Below are 25,536 nucleotides of genomic sequence, written 5' to 3'. Positions count from 1 at the left end.
TCAGAGCTGGCCTGCTGGTATCATACAGCTAATATATATATTGTTTAGTATTAAGCTTTGCTTGTTCCATATTCAGTTTTTCAGCACAACGTGTTTGAGTCCATAAGAAAAGATTCATTCTCATATCTGGAGGAATAAATATATTTCAATAAATATTAACGTTAGCCCGCGACTTTGTTCCAGTTTTGAATTTTGGCCCACTGTGTGTTTGAGTTTGACACCCCTGCTGTAGACGGTGCAGTTCCTGTACTCCATCAACACCCAAGCAAACGGCTCTGCTGTTTCTTGGTGCTTCCTCCATCTCCAGTGTCACCACAGATGCTGACCGCCCTCCATCAGCGACATGTAGCCGCTGCTGCTGAGCTCTATGACAGAGGTGCTGTCACCGCCATCTATGGGACGAGATCCCGAAATAAAGGAATGAATCACGTCCGCAAGACGAAATGTGAAAGACGGAGGTGAAAGTGTGAAAATGGGAAAAACCAAACGATTAAATGTAAAAACAAACAAACAAACAGGTTGATGTGAAATCTGTGATAACGACAAACAACACGAAGCTTTGAATTGTGTAGTTTTATTGCTGTTGTGAGGCTGCAGAGCTGCCAGCAGCAGCTCTCAGCAGGCAGCGCGATGCGCAGCGCGGCTTTAACGCTGCTGTCAGGGAGCGCTGGCGTTCATCTTCTCCTGGCAGCCGTCCCAGAAGCTCTGAAGTCTGTTGTCTTTGTTGCTGCAGAAGTCGGTGAAGTCTCTGAGCAGCCGGTCCGCCAGCCGCTCGTCGCCCAGCACTCCGGTTCTCCACGCTTTGGTCAGCATGGTGTTGTAGGCCCAGTAGTAGCCCACCCTCTCCTCCCCTCCGAACGGGCCCTGGCTGTTGGAGGTGGTGGAGTTTCTACGGCGGCGCTGCTGCCCGCTCGAATACTTCCTCTTAGCGTACGGCAGCTGCAGGAACACGGTGCCTGAAACGAGGCGGTGAAACTGGTCAGCTTCCCACAAACACAGTGGGTGTCTGTGCTGTGACGGGACTAACCTGTGACGTGGATGTACTGAGGCTTGTTCTCAGACGGGAAATTAAAGGTGGAAGCAGAAAACTTGTCATGCACGAAGCCAAACCTGGTAGAAAGAGTACAGTGTTCACACAAAGTGAAGCATGATGGAGAACGTTAAGCTGAAAATCCTAAACTCTAAGTCTGATTTCAGGAAAGGGGCCGAGTTGTAAACGTAGAACGACACGATGAGCGCTGGCTTCACGCTGCCACAGAGCACAAACCTCACAGGAAAGTAACATGAAGCAAGCGCCTCTTTCTTCCACACAGCTTCTGATCGTTTCATCTCCTGCCCCATCACGTGTTCGTGTTTACTCGAGTCTGTCCGTTTAGATTCACGGCTGTTATAAGTAACCATGTTTAGAGTTAGCAGCTAAAGCTAATCGGCTTGTATCCAACGTCAAGTTAGCGCAACAGGGTCAGCCAAGGTTTACATGTGAGATTCAAACACGATAAAGCCGTAGGTCGATAGAATAACAGGAAGTCAAAGAAACACTGAAATGGCTGAAACAAAGAGCAGAACATTCATGAATCTAACGCTGTGGAGTGTTTCTAACAGATCACAGAAGCCTGCGTGTCAAAACTAGAAGCAACAGAAGAGTAATGCATGTTTCTTTACATGTTTAGCCCTGCAGCAGCTAACGCAGCGCTCCATGTGTAACTGACAGCACAGTGCAGACAGCGACTACAACCTGTAGAGGACGGCCTCCTGAAAGAGCTGCATCCTGTCCCAGTACGTCTCCGGTTCAAACCCTGTGTGATGACAGGACACATGTTGTCACTGAGCCACATGGACGCACACGAAAGACTCGTTCAGAGAGGCGGGAACCTTCAAAAAGGTTGTCGCTGCCATTCTTCAGCAGGCAGTGGACGTTCAGAGGAATGAAGAGCTGCGCTCTCAGCGGGTCTCCGTACAGGCAGGACGTCAGAGCGAAGGGAACTTCCAGCACCGGCACCAACAGGAAACCACAGGACGCCGCCTTCCTGTGCCAGCCTTGGACCTGATGGACAGTGACCGTTAAAACCTGTGAATCAGACACTTCCTCTGGGCTCATGTAAAGATTATGGCTGCCTGACGGCTCTTATTTTTCACACTCTCAAAGCACAGCAGTAAATCTGTCACACCGTCACTGTGCTCCAGTGCAGCGGGTGTGTTTGTAGCTGTTCTCTGTGGAGCTCAAACGTACGACCTGCAGCGTCACTGTGCACAGCCACACAAACGATTCACTTTACTCGGCCTGTCTCCCCTCGGTGTGGTTCATTCATCACATAATGACACAGTGACACTCCCACAGACAGTGTCTGTGCTCTCACAGCATTCATGTTTCTATTCTGCTACAGCAGCACATGTACATACTGCATGTATACTCTGTGCACACCATGCATCAAACAGAGCTGAGCTGCAGTTTGGACGTTAGAGGGATGCACACGCTGGCTTTGACTGCAGCGCTGCTTTGAACCAGGACACGTGCTTACCATTTCAAAGAGCACTGCAGCAGTGACGGCCATCCAGTGCAGCTTGATCTCAAAGGCAGCGTTGAGGGAGAAGTTGCCGTGGTAATAACAGCTGCACCACTCAGTTCGGTCACTGCGGTTGTTGACGTCCACGTCTAGAGTGACCGTCTTCTGCTCTGGAACTGTAGCAGCTACAGGACACGTGGACAAGGGTGGGAAAACAGGAAGACGGGAGACAAAGCAGCAAAGAAAAGGAGAGGCTGAGGCATGATGAAGAGCACAGCTGCTGACGGCTTCATGGACGACCCTCCAAGGTTGGATCGACACTGACTGACGCTCTGTTTTCTAGATTACACACCAGCTTTGAATAAGTATTCATATACAGTCTGGTATGTGAGCCAGCACTTATTACCAACTAATGTGTTGATATACTATTTTTGTTTCTTAATTCTGAATATTTATATGTAAGACTGAAGCTCCAGATGTGGACCGTTTAGTGCACATGGCTGCACAGATACAGGAACCTCTGCAAACTGGCACCAGCTTTATCACTGTGCTAACATTCATGTTTCCAGGTACGGGCGCATTATTCCAGCTCCTGGATGCAAAGTTTAAGCCAGTCCAGCTGCAAAACAGCAATGTTTTAACAAATGATGCATTTAATGGCTGCAGGAAGCAAGAAACAAGCATGAGTGCAGGCAGCAGAGGGACAGGTGAGGACAACGCACACCACAGCACTAGTAACCCACAGCCACTGACACCACAGCGTGCACCGAGACTCCACACCACCAGTGCAACTACTGCTGCTTATGCACTAACCACACAGCATGCACTGAGGGGGCTATTTGATCACATGGATACTATTAGAACTACAGGTAGTGTGCATGCACTGCAGAACACAACGCCAGCTGTCCCGTGCAGATCTGCAGGCGCCCGTGAGGCCAGCTGAGCCCTGCATCTGTGTCAGTGACGGCGCAGGGGGAGGACGATGTCAGGGACAAACACGAATGATGGTAAATGAGGTTTGGATGTTACGTCTGTGGGTTTTACATGTAGGCTCGTCGTTTTCAGTTTGGGGTGCAGTACAGCATCGTCTGTTAATCTACGAAAACTGCAAATACATGCAAAGAAGAAGCAGAAGCACACTGTGCATCAGGGCCACTGACTGCAGTCACACATCGATTCACTGCTGTGCTACAGTTGTCTGTGTGTGTGAGGACTGCTGCTACAAAAACTGAAGGAACAAAGGAAATGTGTGCAAACTGAAAACCACGAGTGTTGATGCATCCAAGGCCAACAGCTGGAGGGTGCAGAGTTGAGCAGATGTTGGCCGTGATGCTACAGCCATAATCCAATCCTAAATAACTATCAGAGGCTACAGGCACTCAGGATTTCCCCTTTGGCTTGTGCAGCACTGGACCAACATCCCCAAACAAATGCAGCCTGTTCACCTTTGGTGACACGCTGGGCTCAGCCGGCCCCCTGAGGCAGGCTGCAGTACGATCTGCATCAGACTGCATTAGACGGTGTGGGTCGGGCTGGGTGTACCTAGCAGTGCAGCGGCCTGGCTGCGTCCTCCAAAGCTGCGGCTGAAGGAGCTGTGCCTACTTGCGTAGGAAGCTGGTCGGCTGGGCAGCCAGGGCAGGAGGAAGGCCGGGAGGTCGCAGGGGCGCCGCTCCTCCAGCACGAAGGCCACCTCGAACCACTTTCTTTGGAACAGGGAAAAATCCTCTAGTGCTGCAGTGGACCAGCCCCCGCCTGCAGCGGTGGAGAGCGGGGGGGTGGCGCCTACAGGGGAAACGGCTGTATGAGAATAACCACACGTTTAAAATGTATTCGCCGAGTTAAAAGGATGTTTGTCCGTGTGCCTGTTCACTCACCGTCCTTCTCTCCCACTATCCTGTAGAAGTAGAAGCCGTAGACAAAGGTGCGCATGGCTTCCCCCGAGGCGTGCGTCACCAAACCTTCATCCAACATTTTCTACATAGAAGTCAGTTTATGGTCACTACATTCAGATGACATGGACAGAGGAGAGTGGCTGCAAGCCGAGCCCTCATAATGTCCTCCAGATTCCTCACAGCTGTGGCCCTCAGGTGTCACCCTCACCACAAAACTGACCTTTCACTTTGCATTTTAGGGCCACAGACCTTGTTTACATAAAGTATCGTCTGTTTTTGAGCGAAAATAAAACGAGACAAGAAAATGTTCAGATTATTTTGACTGTCTGATGAACCACAGAGTGCTGTGTGTTGAACTCCAGTGAGAAAGGTTTCTTTGAAGCATTTATAAAAGTTAAATGGCAGCACATAATCACAGCTGTGGCCCTCAGGGGTCAAACTTGTCCTCATCTGGTTTGATTGATACTTAATTAATATGAGGTGGATTTTTCCCCACTTTTAATTAAAACTTAATTCAAACATTTTGACACTATTTTTATTGCATTTCAAATCGAAGTCTGATAAAACCTGATTTATACCAAATGTTTGTTTTCAGGTAAAAAATAAATTTAATGATCAGTTATTGTGATTATTGTTTCACAGCCAGAGTCGGCTGCTTTGACAGATGATCACAGACGGGTTTATGTCAAAGTTCATTTAGAAAGCTGTTTTTAAACTACTTCTAATCACATCTGTTGTCCTCTGGGCTCAAAAAGGCTCCGTTTGCTTTGACTGTTTATAAAGCAACAAGTATAAAATATCATCCATCTCTGTTTCAAGGATTTATTCAACTTTATTCCAACTCATTACCTGATGATCTTCTATTGTGTCTTCATCATGAAATGATATCACTTTTGTGCTTCTATGATAAATCTTGTTTCAGCATGAAAACTTCCCTGCCAGACTCAGGATGTCATAAACTGGCCGTAGCGACTCTGCTGGATGCATGGCAGTAAGAATCAACACACCCACACACAGCAAAAGTATTCGGCCCCTTGAACTTTCCCACATTTTGTCACATTACAGCCACAAACATGAATCAATGTTATTGGAATTCCACATGAAAGACCAACACAAAGTGGTGCACACGTGAGAAGTGGAAGGAAAATCAGACATGACTCCAAACATCTTTACAAATAAATAACTGCAAAGTGGGGTGTGCGTAATTATTCAGCCCCTTCGGTCTGAGTGCAGTCAGTTGCACATAGACGTTGCCTGATGAGTGCTAATGACTAAACAGAGTGCACCTGTGTGTAATCTAATGTCAGTACAGATACAGCTGCTCTGTGACGGCCTCAGAGGTTGTCTAAGAGAATATTGGGAGCAACAACACCATGAAGTCCAAAGAACACACCAGACAGGTCAGGGATAAAGTTATTGAGACATTTAAAGCAGGCTTAGGCTACACAAAGATTTCCCAAGCCTTGAACATCCACGGAGCACTGTTCAAGCCATCATTCAGAAAGGGAAGGAGTATGGCACAACTGTAAACCTACCAAGACAAGGCCGTCCACCTAAACTCACAGGCCGAACAAGGAGAGCGCTGATCAGAAATGCAGCCAAGAGGCCCATGGTGACTCTGGACGAGCTGCAGAGATCTACAGCTCAGGTGGGGGAATCTGTCCACCGGACAACTATTAGTCGTGCACTGCACAAAGTTGGCCTTTATGGAAGAGCGGCAAGAAGAAAGCCATTGTTAACAGAAAACCATAAGAAGTCCCTCGTTGTCCCTCCTTGTTTGTCATTGAGTTGGCTGTAGAGCAGGTCGTCTGCTAATTGGATGGTTGTTGGTTCAATCTCTGTGTGCTTTAGTCTGGAGTTCTTACCAAGGTGTCCTTGGGCAAGTTACTGAACCCCAACTTGGTCTCTGATGCATCCATTGGCATGTGAACGTTAAAAAGCAGAATAGAAGCAGAATACATGGTGTATAATGCTTTCAGTGCTCGAGTAGAAAAGCAACTGAAGGAGTATGGGACCTGGCGAACGCACTTTTCTCCTCTCCCTTATCTTCCCTGCTTATGTCCTTGTCTAGTCTCGTGTTTTTTGTATTACTTTTCCCTGGAACACTCTCTCACAGTCTGTTCTCTAAAACCTAAAAGAGGAATTATGGGTTGGATCAACTGGTCCCTAAATGCAATTGACACCCCTTTCTCAACGAGAAGTCTGGGCTCGGGTGAGCCTGAGTGCTGAAGATATCTAACTATTCGGAACCATGGTAACAGGGTTCTGGTTGATCGGAGCTGGCTTGGCCCTGACTTATCGAAGAATTAAGGAAGCGGAACCGGCTGTTCAAACCCCCACAAGGCTGCCCGCTGGGATTGAAACGATGGGAGAGGCTCAGAATAAGATCTCTGAGTGCAGACTGGATACATCTCAGAAGGGCTCGCTTGGAATAAGATCTCTGAGTGCAGACTGGATGACATCTTGGGGAGGCTCACTGTGGTTGTGAGTTCTCAGAATCGGCTCCTTGAGCACAAGAAATGACAACATCACAGAACGCAAGTATGGAGAAGCTCACGGCTCTCCAACGGGAGATTGAGAGACCAGTGTTGGACTGTAGAACTGCTTTGAAATTCATATGAGCTGTTCGCACTAAAGTAAAAACCTCCATCACTTTTGTGGATACCCCTTCGGCACCAGCCGTGGGCTCAAGGCTGGAGCCGAACAACAACTCCCTGATAACGACTGTGTTTAGACTGTTCTTCCCATTCCATGCAAGGCCACCTGGGTTGGCTGGAAGACTGTTTACTTAGCCTAGCAGGGAGGAGGACACTGACTCAGCTGAACTCTGGACACGCACACACATACATATACTGATACTGATACTGATAAGCACTCACTGACGCATCACCCTCCCTACCCCGGATCCAACGCCACCTCCAACGCTTACCTCCCCTCTGATGTGGACATCGGGTCAGTTGGAGGCGCAGTCGAAGATTGCAGCGGTCCCAGATCAGATGTACACACTGGAACTCTTTGCCATGTTGCTGTCTGTGTTTATTGTGCTGTGGTGTGTTGATATCTGTGCATTCCTGTATTATCCTTCTGTGTTACACATTTCGATGTTTTTGTCCTCGCCTGACCTGTCTCCCCAATGTGATGTTTGTATTGTATGTATTGTACGGTCGGCAAGGTCTGTCATCTCGGTTGTGGGCAAAAGACCTGCAGCTGACAAATAAAGGCTCTCTCATCTCATCATCTCTTTCTTGATCTTCATCATAACTGAAGTGGAAGATGTGTAGTCCTCTGACACATCTTCTATTTCACTTCATAGCCTTCTTCCACTCCTGTGGGTGGGTGATGTGGGGGCTTCTTCAGAGAAAGGGTAGCATGTGCTCTAAATATTGGCAACATTTTCTTTATCTTCTAACTCTGGATCTTCCTGACCATTGATTCTTCCTCATTATACTAGAGGACAATATGTGCTTTGTTCTGCTGCTCATCATTTTCCACAACATGGTAATTTTTTTACTTTTCATACTTTCTGTGTATGCATCACTGTAGGGTCGACCTTACAACATGAAGCACCTCGAGGCGACTGTTGTTGTGATTTGGCGCTGTGTAAACAAATTGTGTTGTTGGTAAGTGGCCTGTATTTGTATAGCGCTTTACTAGTCCCAACTCTTGCGCCACGATCTTGTTGTTGTTCTTGTTACACATCAGTGATCAAAGATGTGTGAAAGCAGTTTGGTGTGACAATGTGGCCATTGGCAACACATTGGCAACACATTGGCAACACATTGGCAACACATTGGCAACACATTGGCAACACATTGGCAACACATTGGCAACACATTGGCAACACATTGGCAACACATTGGCAACACATTGGGGTCGTTTTTGACCCCTGAGGACAGCAGGTGTTAGTAAATCCAATAACAACCCCATAAATAAATCAAATGACTTAAAACTTATTCCGATCATGTATAGCATAGTACTGAATAACTCCTGTTATCTTCAGACCATTTGATGAATAAAAAACACATTTTTGATGAAAAAGATTTCTTTTCGGGTCAAAAATGACTCGAGGACAACACAAGGGTTCAAGCAGCAGCTTAGATCTGCCGTGCTCGTCTTCACAGCCTGGCTGAGCTAACACGGCGGGGCCGTCCTTCCTGGTGCGGCGCAGATCCTCCATTAACAAACAGCTTTGCTACATCGTATCTGACTATTGGAGCCACATGCAGGCTGCAAACTAACGGCGTGGCCTACACTGCAGTTATGACTCACACTCTAATCAGCAGCAACAAACATCCTCCATCTCGTCACATTGAATCAAAGTTGGCACCAGGAAGTCCTACCTGCATGATATCCACCGCCATCCCCTGTGTGGCCACACCCTCCACGTTAGTGACCAGCCAATGAACCACTTCTGCGCTGATAAAGCAGTTGAGCGGCAGGCCCTTCTGCTCTGGGAGAAGCTGTACGCCCGTCCTGTAATGCAACCACACAGACAAATCACTGCAGAGAGTAATAGAGCAGGGCGATATGACCAAAAATACTCATCACCATATACAGTTGAAAATTTGCGATAACCATATAATTGACCCTAGACAAAATACTTTACAACTCCACAACTTTATTAGTGCAAAAACCCCATCAATGTATTTCCACTTAAACAAGCAGCTGTTTTTTATGTGCATTAAAGTTATATAAACTTTAACAGTGCAAATTCCTCGCTGACAGTTTAACCAAAAGGCATTTCCAGTGGAAACTGGCCGACACATCCTCAGCATAACCATGTATAACATCCACAAAACTTAAAAAGAGGTTAAACACACAATACGGTAATATTATGTTGAAGCACAGTACGTATCACTCCGCGAGGCTCCGCCTACGATAGCCGTAATGCTCCGACAATCCATCAAGCGCTGCGGCTTCGTAGCTTAGCAAAGTCGTACTGAAACATTTGACAGATTTTCGAGCGCTGTGCACATAAAATCGTTTCGAGGTCAGTAAACACAACCAGAGTTCATACATAAGGCACACGGGATTATAAGGTGCTCTGTCGACTTTCAGAAAAATCAAAGGATTGATTTTAAGTGCGCCGTATTTTCCAAACAACACGGTAATAACGACGGCCCGCTAGCATGCGCTACCAAAAATAGTGCTTTGTTGTGTATCTGACGGACGAAAGCTAAACCAGTTCCACACCAGTGAAGCTGCAGCGTTTTACAAACCAGTTCAGGTTCATGGTTTCACTCAACGATCCGCTTTCGCTCTTCTCATTCTGCGTCGCCGCCATGATTTTTCCGCCATGTGCGTATGTAAACAAAGGCACTGCGCATGTGCATTTTACCTATATTCTATCGCCATCATTTTCTTATCGTTGCCCAACATTACACCGGTGTTACCGTGAACGGTATGATATGGCCCCGCCCTAGACTGAAACAAACTGGCACTTTTCATTTGGAAGTTCAGATTGTTAGAAATGTTCTTCTTATCTCACCTGCAGATATCCAGCGACCACAAGAACCCTGAAGTATGTTTTTATCTGAGCACGTTAGTTTTGGCCATTCCTGCTGGCAGTGGCCCACGGGGAGACACACGTGCTAACGTTTCATAGATTTTCCTCCGTTATCGTACCGACTCATTGGTCCCAAACAATCAGGAGACATTAAAAAGGAATCTTACGTGGGATGTTTGATCGCTTCCAGGATCTCCATGAGTGTGGAGGAAGAGGACAGAGAGAGGACTCCTGCTGCAGACTGCCCACTGTGAACACATCAGTGAGTGGAATTAGCAGCTCCGTGCACTGAAGTCACGATACAAAATAACGTGGGCGTTTCCTCTACACGAGGCGCTAAAAGCAACGGTCTCAGTTTAACCACATTCTACAAACTGTTTTTCTGACAAGTGTTGACCTCATGAAAACTTGGATGAGCTTAATGTTTCTAAAGTATCCGAGTACATAAAAGAGCAGGTCACCTGACGTCGGTGCTGCAGGCTGCAGCTTCTCCTGTAGGCTGCGCTGCTGCTCCGGGCTGAACTCCTCTGTCTGCAGCCTCGCTCGTCTCAGCCGCCAGCTACAGTCGCACACGTCACAAAGGTTTCCCACATTACACACTGTTCGTCACTCTGGTGGTATCTGCACATGCCGACGGTGTCAGCCACACCGACACAAAGGACGCGTGTGGGTCTGCACAGCAATGAGCCGTTTAACACAAAGTCATCTGTTCCCACAGCGGGATGAGACAGGATGTCATTCCCAGTGTGCTTCATGGCTGATGGAAAGCTACCTTTGTGTTCAGGTGCTGAGACAGCAGCTCACAGGAGCTGTGCTTGGAGGCAACGCTGCAGATAATAATGTTTTAGTTGCCTCATCCCAAGCTGTGGCCTAAATGACAGTTTTCTGCTTTCCTCAGCTGGAAAACAAGAGTTGAGATGAAACTTTGATACAAGCTCAGCTAAAATGTAGTTTTGTTTTTTTAAATGTCAAACATTGGAAAACAACACAAACCTTTTTTCTAACAGCCAATGGCTCAGCATGTTTGTGCTCTCGGCTCATGGTGAACATGAATAAAAACATCAAACAAAAAAGTCGCTTCAAACTGTAGAAACGGAGATTTCTACTGGGCTGTCAACGTTAACGTGTTAGCACGTGTTAGTCCGTCTGCAGCGGAGTGGACGCACTTCATACAAACTGCCTGAGACTCTGACAGACGCATTTCAGGGATTTTGGGTCGTTCTGCGCTGCAGACGGTTCATTGTGTTGACAGTTTGAATTGCGTAACCGTGACGACGGACTAACACGTGTTAACACGTTAACAGCCCTAATTTCTACATGTCAATAGATGGACCCCAAGTGGCCCCCGGGCCACGAGTTTGACACCCCTGCTCTATAGTTGGTCTCTCTGTGTTTGTACATCATTAATGGAAAGCACCAGCGTAAGGACAATACATGAACAGATGTGGTCAGGTACAACAGACATGTGCACACCATCAAACATCTGCATGTACAGGCACCACGTGAGGAAACAGGACGGGCTGAGAAACTGAATGTTAGTGATGCAGAACCGGCTGTGACAGAAACTGCACTGGATTATTACTAATCTGACACTAGATTCAATGCAATAAGCAGCCATAAAACATGCAAACAAACGTGATCCCAGTGCGAGGAGGTCTCAGCAAACATCACTACGAGCACTGCTGCAAAGCATGCTCAGGCAGCGACACAGCAAACGACACACACGTGCACACCCAGCATCCCCGATACTAACCTGAGAGTGACAGATGTAGGAGGAACGAGGGCTACGTATAAAATCCAAAATAAAGGCCGCGTCCTGTCAGCATACAGGAAGAACACAAGCCAGGATCAAACACCCAAAGCAACAGGAACCAAACAGATGACGGCAGGAAGCACATGGAAGGAGAGAAAGCAAGAGCTGCACACCAAAGCACCATAAACGCACACGTGTCTGCTCAGCGTGAAGCAAAAGGACGTGTTCTGCCGGGCGCACACATCCTCACCTTGCGGGGGCTGTCTACGTATGTGGGAGCTGCGGTCACACTTGCAGGGTCACCGACGGCTGCTGAGGGCTTCGCCGTCTCCTCCAGTGTCCTGACACGAAGCACAACATTTATAAAGACTGACACGCTGCACAGCAAACCACAGAATAATTACATAGCCCTAAAGTTCTGTGAAGAACCATGAACGTAATACAAGGCTCAGACAGCCACAGGTCCAGGGGACACGCACTTCTGGTTCTGCTCCATCTCCAGCAGGGCTGATAAGGCTGACGTGCCCTTCTTGCCCTGTGGTGGCGCCACGGGCTCAGCGGGGTACGGAGAGAGCGGGCTGGTCACCTGGAGCCCTTTGAGGGGCGCACTCTTCTGCTGCATATCAGATAAGAAAACGATGCGTCAGCGCCAACAACACTGCAGATCAGTGGTTTGTAACAAGCTCCACTTTGATGTGCTTGCAATCAAAATCTCACCCTGATGATCCTGTCAGAGCGGTGCCGGCGCCGAATACGGTTGAGACCCTCCAGGAAACGAATGAAGCCGTCCAACAGGACCCAGTCCCCGCTGTTACCCGCTCCAGCACCCGCTCCCTCCCCGTAAACGTCCCAGTGTCCCTCCCCATCCGCCACCCGACGAGCCCCTCCGGCCGGCAGCAGGAGGAAGCGAGTTCTCCAGAACTTGAGCGAGTCAATCAAACTGGGGAGGCAGAGGAAGTGACTGGCGTGTGCATATTACATACACGATGTGGGAAGTTATTCAAATGCTACGGTAACAGGACAGTAACGTCCCGACAGCACTGCTACCTGAAGTCCTCCGAGCCACCAGAGCAGATGTACTGGTCCAGGTAGTTCCACTTGTACTCCTCCAGTCTCTCGTGTCCAAACTCGACCCAGCAGCAAACAAACTGAGCATCAGAGTGCGGAGGACACAGGCTGTAGCTGTACTGGATCTGAGCCGACTCGTACGGGTACCTGAAACACACGAGCTGCTGTTGGTGCCAGCGTGGCGTTCGCGCTAACATGAGAAACAGTTCACGTATGTCTCCACGCGTCACATCAGCCAACGATTCTTCGGCTCGTTCATTCACAACTGCAGACAGAGTGTCCTGGAGTCGCAGCGACCAGTTAAACCAGTTCAGTCTGTCACCACGCGTGCTCTGCTTCAGACGGCTCCATCACCTCCATCGTACACAACATGTAATTACCAGCTTCAGCCAACAGTTACATTCAGTTCATTTCAACCACTTAATCCGTTACTTTTACTAGTAATGGATTACTTTTCTACTTAGTAATTCCAAATACTGCTTTAAGCTATCAATCTACACAAAAGTAAAGTTAGATTTTAGCCAAATAATTATTGTTTTTATCTCATTACTTATTAACAAAAGCTGCTGCTGCCTCCGTCTGTTTCTACACGTCAGTGTGGATCCAGGCACGGGTCCTCAGAGGGGGGCCTGCGCAGGACTAAGAGCCCTGCTCTGACAGGACACGCCTGCTGGTTCTCGTGTTGGTGTATTTGGGCCGGGTGCACTCACTTTGGCAGGTAGCGAGTAACCGTTATGATCTTGTCTTTGAGGCAGACTTTGTGGAAGGTGCGGCCCATGCTGACCCAGTAAACGCTCTCCTCCTCCTCTGTCCGACGCAGAGACACCAGACCTGAAGACACGAGAAGAATCGGGTCACACGTAGTGACAAACATCTGGCGTTTCTCTTTAAGACGCCACAGCTGGCACACGGACGTCTGTTCTACGGTTATTATGACTGAAGGTTGACAGATAAGCAGCTGCAGCCCAAAGAGAAGACGCGTCGTTTCGTCTTCATCTACAGACCGGCTCTGCACTCAATGTGCAACTGGAAAGAACAGCATCCAACATCATACGTGCACCCACCATCCAGTGATTGAAAACAGAGCTCGCACTGTCACATACCTCGAGCCGGCCTTCTTCTAAAAACTGAAAAAGCAAAACTTTTAAATTCAGTTTTCAGCTGTAAACACAAACAGATACTCTGAAGACTACTACAAAGTACGGCTGCTTTATTTGTTTCTGCTTCCTCTGTGTTTGCTCAGACTAATGATGACGATGTAATAGATTACAAAGAGTTCTTTCACCTCTGGAGTACAGCGGACTGCTGCCGAGGGGCGTGGCCACAGCGGGCTGCTGTTTTCTGTTATTGGGCTGGACGATGATCTGGTAGCCCTGCATCAGCCTCTGACAGATGAACTCCTCAAACACCTGAGATGCACCCATCACGGGAACGTCATCTTCACGCCTGACAGGAGAACAAAGATGGAGGGCGCATCTTGTTTCAGAAATATGATTGTAGACAGGAAACCTCGAAGTTTCTCTTTAACCAGAGAAATGGTATCCGGTTGTTCAGTGATGACGCGACGAATCCTACTTCCGGGTCTAAAGTAGCTGCGTTTAATATGTTTAATGTTTTGTATTTTCTTCTATTTAATCTCAAAAAGCTCCTAAAACAGTCAGTGATCCCTGTTGACCTCCCTCGGCTTTTATTACCACTAATCATTTATTTAAGCTCAGTTTTTAAAACCTTAGGATGTAACTACAGCCCAGCCCATGCAGCAGTATATGAATGACTAACCTCGTATTGTGGATGGATTATCTCAGTTGTTCTCCTGGCTGAAGTTTGGTCCTTTTACAGCATCCTGCCATGCGATTACATTTGTTCCTGACCACCGAGAACACTCACGGTAACTTTTATCGAGTGGAAAAAAAGTTAGCTTGTTTATATTATGCTAACATAGCTGTGTCGCTAGCGGTCACGTAGCACATCATTATATACCAGCTAGCCCAACTTCAGTAACCCTACAAACGTCACTGCTGTTTAGCTTTCTGTCTTCATTTATGCTGGAAGTGATAGCAGAGCTGTACGTTTGAATTTGTTTCCAAAACCCCGCAGTCAGGACATGCTATATTGTATTTAGGTAGAAGCTAGCGAGCTAACTCCCTGCTAACTTCTAACTCCGTTAAATGTCATAACTTCCGTTTTCATGGATGCCTGGATGTTAAACTCAATTGTTACACCTGGTAGAGCAGAACGCTGATCATTTTATTAAAGATGAAAGACTTTAGACAGTTTTTAACTCTCAGTAATGCCATAGTGATCGTTTGATATATGGACCTGCAGCGGAGTTTAGACCCAGACACGGCTGGTGACGTCAGACTGAACAACCGGATAGCGCTTTACTCCGTCCCTATGGACCCCAAAGTGCTTCACACTACATCCAGTCATTCACACACACATCCACCCACTGGTGATGGCAGCTACATGTGGCCACAGCCGCCCTGGGGCGCACTGACAGAGGCGAGGAAGAAAAACTCGGGTCACTCAGTTATTATTTATACCAACTGTGGTTTAGACCCACGCCTGTGTGGACTGGACACTCGTATCAGTGGTAAAAGCACTGATTCTTAGACAGCTTTTCTCCTCTCCCCGAGTACTCCGAGCGCTCTACACACACTCACAGCCGGTCTCCCAAACACTGACTCCAAGCTGAGTCAAACAACATCCACGCTCCGATGGATGCATCGGAGAGCAGCTTGGGGTTAGTATCCTGCCCACATGCAGACTGGAGGACGCAGGGGTGGAAACACCAACCTCCCGATCAGTAGGTGACCTGCTCTACCTCCTGAGCTACAGCCACCCCCACAGCTGGCTGAGCAGCTAACACCGAGACTCCCTGTGTCCTCGAGTACAAGCTGTAAACCAGTGAAGCTGATTCTGACTCGTTCGGGTCATAACCTGAAACCCTCAAACCCCGCCTACAGACGGGGCGGAGCCTACCTGTCCAGGTCGCTGTGCGGCAGCAGATCGTAGCAGCCCTCGGTGTAGTCGTTCTGCAGCGTCTGCCGGTCAGGGAAGTAGTCCGTGGTAAGCGGGAGGCACGCCGGCGTGGTCAGGGACTTCCAGTCCACTCCCACTGTGCAGCAGAAGCTGGGCACTGTGGGGGGTGCAGATAGCAGCAGGCCTTCACACGCGCACACACACACGCACGCACACACAGCAAAACAACAAATCCCCGCAGCACAGACAAATGCAGGTACCCAGAGTGGAGTGGTACAAATGTGGGGGCAAGGATCAGGGAGCGTGGTGGGTGAAGACAGGGAGGAGGTGCGAACGACACAGAGTGGAAAAGAGGGGAAGAAAAAACAAGAGATGTGTTACTCAGTGGCCTGATGCTCCCGAGGGCCTGACGGTGCGCAGCAGCGATCACACATGCAGATTGTGGTCATGTGACGGTCAGGCTGTGATGGCATCGCTCACAAGAAAGTGAAAAACGTTCTTAGCAAAGGCGTGAAGTTCTCCTTCATGCAAACACACAGAGGTGAACAATGGGTTCAGAAGCTCTGCACAGCCATGCAACAACAGCACACTGCAGAGAGCAAGGAGGTCGCGGCGTTCGAAGACGACAGGACGGCGAATTCATTTCAGCTGCGTCATCAGAAAGTGTTGAGAGAAAGCTAGAAAACAGCAGGACGGGGAGAGGGTGACCCGGCGCCACGTGACCTGTGACATCGTTTATATCTGCCGACCCCGGAGAGACTCGCCGCCAAAGCCCTCGCAGGGAGCTCGGGCTTTAGTGGCAGTTTGGAGATTTCAGATATTTATGATCCCAGAGTCTACCTGCAGTTTTCAAACAATTTGTGATACTCATCAACTGGTCCCATTTCATTTCTATAAAGTCAACTGGAACTTACTGGGATCGGCACCAGCGGCAGAGAAGTCCTGAAATGAGCTGCGGTTGGTGAAAGTTCCTGTGGACAAAGACACAGCAGTGTTATCCTGCATGTGCAAACACACAGCACCAGGCTTCACACAGTCACTGAAATGAACTCTGGAAAAAATCAAACGTAAACTACAAACATGGAGGACATGCTGCCAGCAGGCTCTAACGCTTCTGTCTTCACTGCATAGGTGTCAAACTCTGGCCCGCGGGCCAAATTTGGCCCACAGCCTAATTACATTTGGCCCGGAAAGCCATACAAAATTACTATTAGAGCTGGCCTGCCAGTATCATACAGTGCATGTACTGCTAATACTACAACTCCCAGAATGCTCTGTTGGTGTTTTGGCACGTCATTTTGAATTCTGTGTATTTGAGTTTGACACCCCTGCTTCACTGTGACACGTGACTAAACCTCACATACACCTTTGATCCCAACACGCCATGTGACAAACCGTCCCACGCGTTGGGCTGAGGACGCTCTGAAACCAAACGGTCAGAATGAATCTGTGATGAAGGTTACGCTCAGCGGGCTCTTAGCTGGACAAACCGCAGCAGCGCTGACGGCTTTTCATAAACAGATGGTGTTTCTCTACAACATGGTTTTAGTCTCAGAACATTTTCCAAACCAAACCCTCCGGCTCACTGCCACAGATCCTTTCTGCTCGGTCTGGATAAACGCAGCTAGCTCGGGTGACGCGTAACGAGCACTGATAAGCGCTCAGGCTTCAGCAGCTGTATCACCGCTGTTGTTGCTCCCCGGGCTTCCGGTGAACTCCTCCCCTCCTGCAGCGGGATAGAGGCCGTTGTCTCCTGCGTGGCGGGAGGTGCTTCGCCTTAAATGAAAAGGCAGAAAAAGCAGCGATCACTCGGCGTGCCGGGCTTTGTTTATGGAACAAATGTTTGCCCGCTGAGTGTGACTAACCTTCCGGTGGCCTCGTGATAGGCGAGCTCCAGCAGCTCCGCAGAGGTGTGGGCGGGGTCTCTCTGCTGGCTGTCCTGCAGCTCCGCCATGTTCTGCCTGGTCTGATGATGGATCTGGATGGCCTCCCCAGAAGGACCTGTTGAACACTCGTGTGTCTGAGTCTCACTGCATCAGTCGTTGGCCCTTTGCCATTTAGATCATCTACGAAGGTTACGCGGGATAAGAAACATGGCTGACACCTGGGCGTGTGCGGATGCAGCCAGCGCCGACACACTGCCGGCTTTTCCATTTAATACTTTTAACTTTCTACAGAGACTAGCTGGTGTGTCAGAGGCGGCCCAGGCGTTTTTGCACCTGGACCTCTGCCACGTGTATGTTTGGGAACTTCTCAAACACAAACTTTACTGGAACATTAAATAAACGGGATTTCCAGCTCTTTGTAGCACATGCTAAACGAAGCACGAGCTGGACGGTCCGAGGGAGACGTTTTCCTCCCGTTTAAACTTTGCATCAGAACCGGTGTTGACACCATGTCAGAGGGGCTCCAGCCTTCATCGCCTCGGCCCCTCATGTGTGGCACCACTACTAAACTTCATACATGAATGTTGGCAGTGCGCCGGAATGAATTCATTCCACACTTTGTGAACCAAAGCGTGTTTCCTGTGTAAAACCTCACCGACAGGAAACGTGTGCATCCAGCGGCGGCGGTTGGACGTGAGCTTCATGGGCATCCTGGATGGGGTGAAGGGATTGATGAGCGCTCTCTGAGGAGCGTAACCTCCCGGCCGGATGTGCAGCGTGGACTCGGCACTTCCCACTGTGAACCTCCCCGGGGCGCTGGAGTCCCGCTGAGACTCCATCATCTTCTCTAAAAGGTCTGAGCGACACAATCAGATTAGAAAAGGAATGAAACAGCGACCCCTGCAGGTGGGAGGACTTTACCTCTGGTGCTGGTGTATCCCAAAGAACTGCTGACTTCATACTGAGCAGCAGGCATCCGGGGTATCAGCAGCATGTTGGACACGGGACCCAGGCTGTCATCAGAGGCCAGGCTTCGTTGTTCGTCGGGACCTCCTGAGCGAACCGGAGGGGACGCACCTATGCCCGTGCTGACGTCCACCGAGCCCCAGCTCTTCCTCCCACTCTCTTTGTCTCGAGCCATTCTGAAAGATAAGCAGCCGCTACTGCATCACAAAGCTGAGGGGTCATTGACTGCTGTTCTGTGCTAAATACCCGTTACCTCCAAAAGCACCAAAGCAGTCAGCTACCTGAAGTTTGTGCTCCTCTGAATTCGTGAAGGACCTGGAAGTCGGAACACCTGAGCATCGTAGGCGTCGTAGTCCACCTGTATGGGCAGCGCGTTATCACAGTCCTTTGGCACACAGAGAGCTGGAAAAATGACAAAGTCAGCATCGGACTCCTGCTTCACAAACCAGAGGACGCAGAGAGATCGGTGCTCAGCACTTACTGTGCTCTTTGCTGCTCTTGAACTTCTCTGCTTGAAGCTAGAAATACGTTAATGAGATTTTTAACCACGAAACACAATTTTTCAGGCCACCAACAATGCTGCGAGTGACATTATGCCGACGTACCTTATGGCCAGCGAGTTTAATCCGAGGGGTGAAGGAACCACACGAGTTCTGGCTGCTGGAAGTGTAGAAGCTGTGGACGAGGAGCAAAACGGGAATCAATCACTCGGCTCCACCTCGCCATTGATCGTCATTTCAATTCAGCCGTAGCAGTTTACACAGAGGCTTCGAACGAGCTACAGTTATGCTGCACATCAGGACACAAGCACGCCCAGCTCCAGCTCGGTGTGGACGAGGCCGCGGTCAGCCGAGGGTACACTCCTCTCAGCCTGTCACTGTGGCCGTGGGAGCAGCCACAGTGTTACTCAGTCTGGAGCCGTTTCACCAAAGACCTGAGATGAAAGTCATCAGGTGACGGCAGCTTCATGCAAACAGTTGTTGGTGATTATGAAAAATATATTCTCTCTTTGTTCACTAACGAGTCGCTCTAACACGCTGAGGCTGAACCTCGTCTTACTGGCTCCAGTCATGAGGGCTTGCCTGTGGTTGATCCAGTGAGGAAGGTTGTAGTCGTCACCCACACCAGAGTCTCCGGGTGGTGTCCTGTTGTGTAGCTGCAGTGGGAGGGACAGAGCATCAGGGACACACACACACACACACACACACAGACACAGACACACACACGCATACACGCACACACACACGCGCACACACAGACACACACACACACACGCATACACGCGCACACACACACACACACACACACACACACACACACACAGAGAGACACACACACAGAGACACACACACACAGAGACACACACACACGCATACACGCACACACACACGCGCACACAGAGACACACACACACAGACACACACACACACACGCATACACGCGCACACAGAGACACACACACACACACACACGCACACAGACACACACACAGAGACACATACACGCATACACGCGCACACAGAGACACACACACGCACGAACGCACACACACACACGCGCACAGAGACACACACACACACAGACACACACACACACAGAGACACACACACACACAGAGACACACAGACACACAGACACACAGAGACACACAGACACACAGACACACAGAGACACACACACACAGAGACACACACACACAGAGACACACACACACAGAGACACACACACACACAGAGACACACACACACAGAGACACACACACACAGAGACACACACACACACAGAGACACACACAGAGACACACACACACACACAGAGACACACACAGAGACACACACACAGACACACACACACAGAGACACACACAGAGACACACACAGAGACACACACAGACACACACACAGAGACACAGACACACACAGAGACACAGACACACACAGAGACACACACACACACACAGAGACACACACACACACACAGAGACAGACACACACACACACAGAGACACACACACACACACACACACACACACACACACACACACACACAGACACACACACACACACACACAGAGACACACACACAGAGACACACACACAGAGACACACACACAGAGACACACACACGCGCACACAGAGACACAGAGACACACACACACACACACACACACACAGACAGACACAGAGACACACACACACACACAGAGACACACACACACACACACAGACACACACAGAGACACACAGAGAGAGACACACACACACACAGACACACACACACACACACAGACACACACACAGACACACACACACACACACACACACACACAGACACACACACACACACCTTGAATAGAGGCACTGCATGCAGTGGCTGCTCCCCCATGCACACCAGGTCCACACCGATCCCTGGAAGGACAAACTGTAACTGTAACACGGTGTCTGCTTACTCGTTGGCGAGCATGCTGTGTTTGCACGTTCACTCACCGTTGTCAATCATTCGCTGTTTGGTGAGAATCATGAGCAGACGGTCGACTTCGAACACGCCCACCCCAGGCGTGATGACCACTGACATCTGGCCTGTGCGGTCGAAGTTCCGGTTGATGTAGTGCTTGTCGAACACTGAGGGAACAGTGGAGACTGACTGTGTTTGGTTGTTAATAGTAAAGAAAATGCTGCAGCAAGAGTCCTGACAGGGACTAGAAAGAGAGAGCATATTTCTCCTGTTTTGGCTTCCTGTTAAATCCAGAATTCAAAATCCTGCTCCTCACATACAAGGTCTTAAATAATCAGGCTCCATCTTATCTTAATGACCTTGTAGTACCATATCACCCTATTAGAGCACTTCGCTCTGCAGGCCTACTTGTTGTTCCTAGAGTATTTAAAAGTAGAATGGGAGGCAGAGCCTTCAGTTTTCAGGCCCCTCTTCTGTGGAACCAGCTTCCAGTTTGGATTCAGGAGACAGACACTATCTCTACTTTCAAGATCAGGCTTCAAACTTTCCTTTTTGCTAAAGCATATAGTTAGGGCTGGACCAGGTGACCCTGAATCCTCCCTTAGTTATGCTGCAATAGGTGTAGGCTGCTGGGGGATTCCCATGATGCATTGGGTGTTTCTTCTTCACTCACTATGTGTTAACAGACCTCTCTGCACTGAATCATATCTGTTATTATCTGTCTGTCTCTCTTCCACAGCATGTCTTTATCCTGTCTTCCTTCTCTCACCAACCAATCACAGCAGATGGCCCCGCTGCTGGTTCCAGGATGGCTGCAGAGCAGTTTGTGGTGGACGCTGTGACTTAATGATAATCCACACTGACTGTCTCTGTGTGAGGACTCACTAGTTTCACCAAAATCCTGCACAGGGCCTTTAAACGACAACAAAATGTGTAAGAGATTTAAGGGAAGCTGCAGCAGCACCTACCATTGAACGACAGGTTAATGGCTTCCAGGTAGTTGCCTTGGGCAGCGGTGGCGTTGTAACCGACAGGAAAAGCATCTGTGACGAATGTGAGCGAGCACACGGGTCAGACTGTGGACGGGAACGAATGCAAAGATCTACGAGTCAGCGAAGGACACGGATCACTACCTGCTTCCTTCAGTCGCACCAGCACTGGATACTGGATGAAGAGCTTCTTGATAGTGACCAACATCGACGTCCACTCATCCCGTCTCTCGTTCTGAGCTACGACCCTGACGAGTAGAATCAGACTCACAGGCCGCTCTGTCGCTGGTATCCACAGGTGTTGGGATGCTTACCTGTAGAAGTCTTCATAGAAGCGTCCCTCGTGGTCTTCTCTGATGGAGCCTCTAAGAATCTCTGGAAATTCCTCTGAACAAGATAAGATATCGCGTTTATCTACCAGCAAACACACATCACATGTTAAAGCTAAATGTTCTTGTCACGCTTACACACAAAACCAAACAACAAGAGAACGAGGGCCCCCTCCACACCCGCCTGCGTGAGCAGTTACTTTACTCACAGTCGGGGAAAAAGAGAAACCTCCTGTTTGCAAACCAGCAGTGCAACAAGGCTGACCAAACATGCGTCTCAGCTCACACTGACCTAATGTTTTGGCGTTGTAGAACGTGCGTGAGAACAGTACCACCGTCACCTCGTGGCTGCAGTTCTTCTCCTGGTTTGGGATTAAACATGCGAGGAGCGTGAGAATCATTCGTATGGTGACTGAGAGGAAACAGCAGCGTGCTGATACAAACAGGGCGAAGGAAGAGAAGCACAAACCTTCCACTTAGTGAAAAGGTCAGACAGGAAACCATTGACAGCCTTTTCAAAGTAGAGGTCGCCTAAGAGAAACGGCTGGATTAGACACGGCATGAAAAGCTCGCCTTAAAAACAGAAACATCAAATCATCTTACCGTAGATGTCAAAGTCCCACATCTCACAGCTCATCTGGATAAAGATGTAAACCATGGCAGACGTAGATCTGAACACCACCTGTGTCACAGCAGCATAGTGTCTGACAGCAGGAAGCAGGTGGAGAACACGTTTGTGGCGTTTTCCTCCACACCAGGGGAGATTTTATATCCAATGGAAAACAGCAAATCAAGTTACCGACACAACAGCTGTTGCTTCTTCATGCAAGTCTGAGTCCAGGTGTGAGCTGTCCTGTTCAGCACCAGGATACATGTGAAGTAAGCTACATCCTACCACAGGCTACAAAAACACTGATTCACTTTCTTTTAGCTCTTTAGTCAGTAAAGTAGTGATGCAGGACCAGAGGAGGTCAAACCTTTCAGTCGGAACTTTATTGATACTCTTGGTTATTACAATGACATGTTAACGTCTTTGCAACATGCGGACACTGTGGGATGGATAAAAACAGGGCCAGCGTTTCCTTGGCTGCGGTAACATCTTCTTCCACTTACCCTGGTGTCTTCACTGATGTAGCCACAGGTCACCTTCTCTCCTTTCACCCAGAGTTCACTGGCCTGAGCTCTGAAGATTCAAACACATCTTTAGTATGACAAACTCTCACTTCATTCGCCATCGTGAACAAAGCGTAAATGTCACTAGCACTAAAATGCCTCATCCTTCTGGTTAACCCTTACAATCAGCGCTGTGAAGTCATTTCATTTATGTACCTGATTCCTGCGAACTCAACCTTCTGGGTCACGTAAGCACATGTGCTCACCTGGAAGGAACCAGAGCACAGCAAACGTAAATACCACTGCGCACGCAGCATTCAAATGGACCTGACGCTCACATGGCCCACCAGGCTTTTCTTCAGTCTCCACATGTCTCCTCTGCCGATGTACTGGTCCTTGAACGTCAGCTCCACCAGGTCCAGCGTTACATCCTGACAGACAAAAAACAGACACTGTGTCCCAGCGACGGTCGAGGGGCCGAGGAGCGCTCGGAGCCAACGTACCTTAGGGTCGACGATGTTAACGATGACATCCTGGTATGCACGCAGCTTGAAGGCCTGTGCTACAGTCTGGTCCACACTGATCGTCTCTGTGTAACGACAACATGTCCATCAGCTGTGAGGCAGAGCTATCATATTACCCATGTACATAAACACACAGCGCCAGCAAGCATGAAAGCTGACATCAGGGCCAAAGGAGCCCTGCAAGTACATTTTCATTTACAGTGCTGTTTTTAAACACAGCACAAAAACCCTGGTAACAGCTCAGGCTTCAGACTGATCCAAGCATTCAGATGCTGCCTCTACACGTGTGAGCAGGGATCAGACCTTGATCAGCCCAGAAACAGAGAAAAGCTGTCTTAAAGGGAAACGACTACATTAAAAAGTCAATCGTATCGTCTATTGCAGCAATAAGCCATCAGGTTTTATCTTATAAAGAATAAATGACACGTTTAAACACCACAAACACGCTGCTACCTCAGATTACCTTTCTGTAGGTCCTCTTTGAGGCTCTTCACCTGCAGCAGGAGGGGGCTGGGAATATTTCACAAGGGACAAGGCCACATTATAGTTTCAATGGCAGACGCTTACCCCTATAAAAATACAGCAATCTCACATAATCTCACCTGTATTCATCGGTGGGATGTGCAATCTCAATTATGTTCCCCAAAGTGACTTGAGGGAAAACTTTTGGGTTGACAACCAACTCATCGTCTATTCGGAGGATAAGTTCATTTGCAAAAGCAATCAAATCTTTGCAGAGAAGCAAACACGGAGAAGAGTCTCTACTCACCGCTTCCACCGAAACCTTTCTTGTGCAGCACAAGCTTATAGGATTTACTGGTCTTCATGGTTTAACCGGCTGGGAAACAAAACCACGAGACCATCAGTGACATCTCAAACCAATGAGAGAGCTGAATTCTGGCTCATATGAAGGTATCGACTCTGCCATGGCATTTTCCCGTGAGGACCAACAAGCAGCTGCCAAGCAGGACTTATACAATAACGGTCTTAACTACTACTTAACACTAAAGGAAGAGATAAACACGTGGGCACGAAGAAAACAGTACCTGAACTCTATTTCTCCAACAATTCACTGCCAGCAGCTCAGATTGTCCACGGATGGTGATAGCATTGTAGCCTAGCAAACGACAAGTGGCTGTAACAGCTTACAGCATCGACCTGACAGCAGCACCAAGGCGGTTATAACTACCTACAATGAAAAGGCATCCAAACAACTCAGATCAGGTTTAACTACTGCTTCCAGGCAGACATATATAGCAGTCGTGTGACTGACTATTACCTACACTCTGTACGCTTCCTCCATATCATGGAAACGAGCGATGCGATTGGTTCGTGGCAGTTCAGAGAGCGTGTTAGAAAAACAAGAGACTAACTCCGCTCATTTCCGGCTTCGCTTTTTTTGGCACAATAATCCGAGTGTTAGATTTCCGGCCAGTGCAACACAGTTTAACAACACGTGTGTGTGTGTGTGTGTGTGTGTGTGTGTGTGTGTGTGTGTGTGTGTGTGTGTGTGTGTGTGTGTGTGTGTGTAAAACCGTGTACAGGTGAATAGAATTGACTTTCTGGGGAT

The 25,536-nt window shown here is 48.7% G+C and overlaps 1 protein-coding gene across 8 annotated transcripts; it reads right to left on the bottom strand.

Moving 5' to 3' along the window:
• Positions 1-558: 558 nt before the first annotated feature.
• Positions 559-25,366, bottom strand: depdc5 (DEP domain containing 5, GATOR1 subcomplex subunit). 8 transcript variants are annotated; one of them, XM_085387939.1, is made up of 44 exons: positions 25,246-25,366; positions 25,013-25,155; positions 24,736-24,804; positions 24,569-24,656; positions 24,430-24,476; positions 23,946-24,031; positions 23,790-23,873; positions 23,659-23,708; positions 23,443-23,512; positions 22,933-23,011; positions 22,799-22,860; positions 22,622-22,691; positions 22,315-22,387; positions 22,145-22,248; positions 21,980-22,054; positions 21,044-21,178; positions 20,904-20,965; positions 19,640-19,713; positions 19,163-19,232; positions 19,039-19,075; positions 18,839-18,959; positions 18,513-18,733; positions 18,247-18,447; positions 17,571-17,706; positions 17,390-17,481; positions 16,620-16,676; positions 15,706-15,889; positions 14,009-14,169; positions 13,434-13,554; positions 12,703-12,870; positions 12,373-12,595; positions 12,135-12,271; positions 11,906-11,996; positions 11,656-11,718; positions 10,364-10,461; positions 10,070-10,150; positions 8,737-8,869; positions 4,379-4,478; positions 4,047-4,301; positions 2,520-2,689; positions 1,873-2,044; positions 1,736-1,796; positions 1,028-1,110; positions 559-956 (listed from the first exon to the last, which is right to left on the bottom strand). In XM_085387939.1, the coding sequence occupies exons 3-44, from the start codon at positions 24,791-24,793 to the stop codon at positions 658-660; spliced, it is 4,752 nt and encodes a 1,583-aa protein (XP_085244065.1). In that variant the 5' UTR covers positions 24,794-24,804; positions 25,013-25,155; positions 25,246-25,366; the 3' UTR covers positions 559-657. The 8 variants fall into 8 exon arrangements, 7 of the variants coding, with proteins under 7 accessions (XP_085244065.1, XP_085244066.1, XP_085244070.1 ...); XM_085387940.1 differs by having other exon boundaries at positions 25,250-25,353; XM_085387944.1 differs by having other exon boundaries at positions 4,107-4,301; positions 25,013-25,288.
• Between the last annotated feature and the right edge of the window lie 170 nt (positions 25,367-25,536).

Source organism: Rhamphochromis longiceps, linkage group LG18, assembly GCF_057381845.1.
Source record: "Rhamphochromis longiceps isolate RC_006_pf linkage group LG18, R_longiceps_female_GT1.1, whole genome shotgun sequence".
Classification (NCBI taxonomy): Eukaryota; Metazoa; Chordata; class Actinopteri; order Cichliformes; family Cichlidae; genus Rhamphochromis; species Rhamphochromis longiceps.
This window is presented reverse-complemented; position numbering and strand designations above follow the sequence as displayed.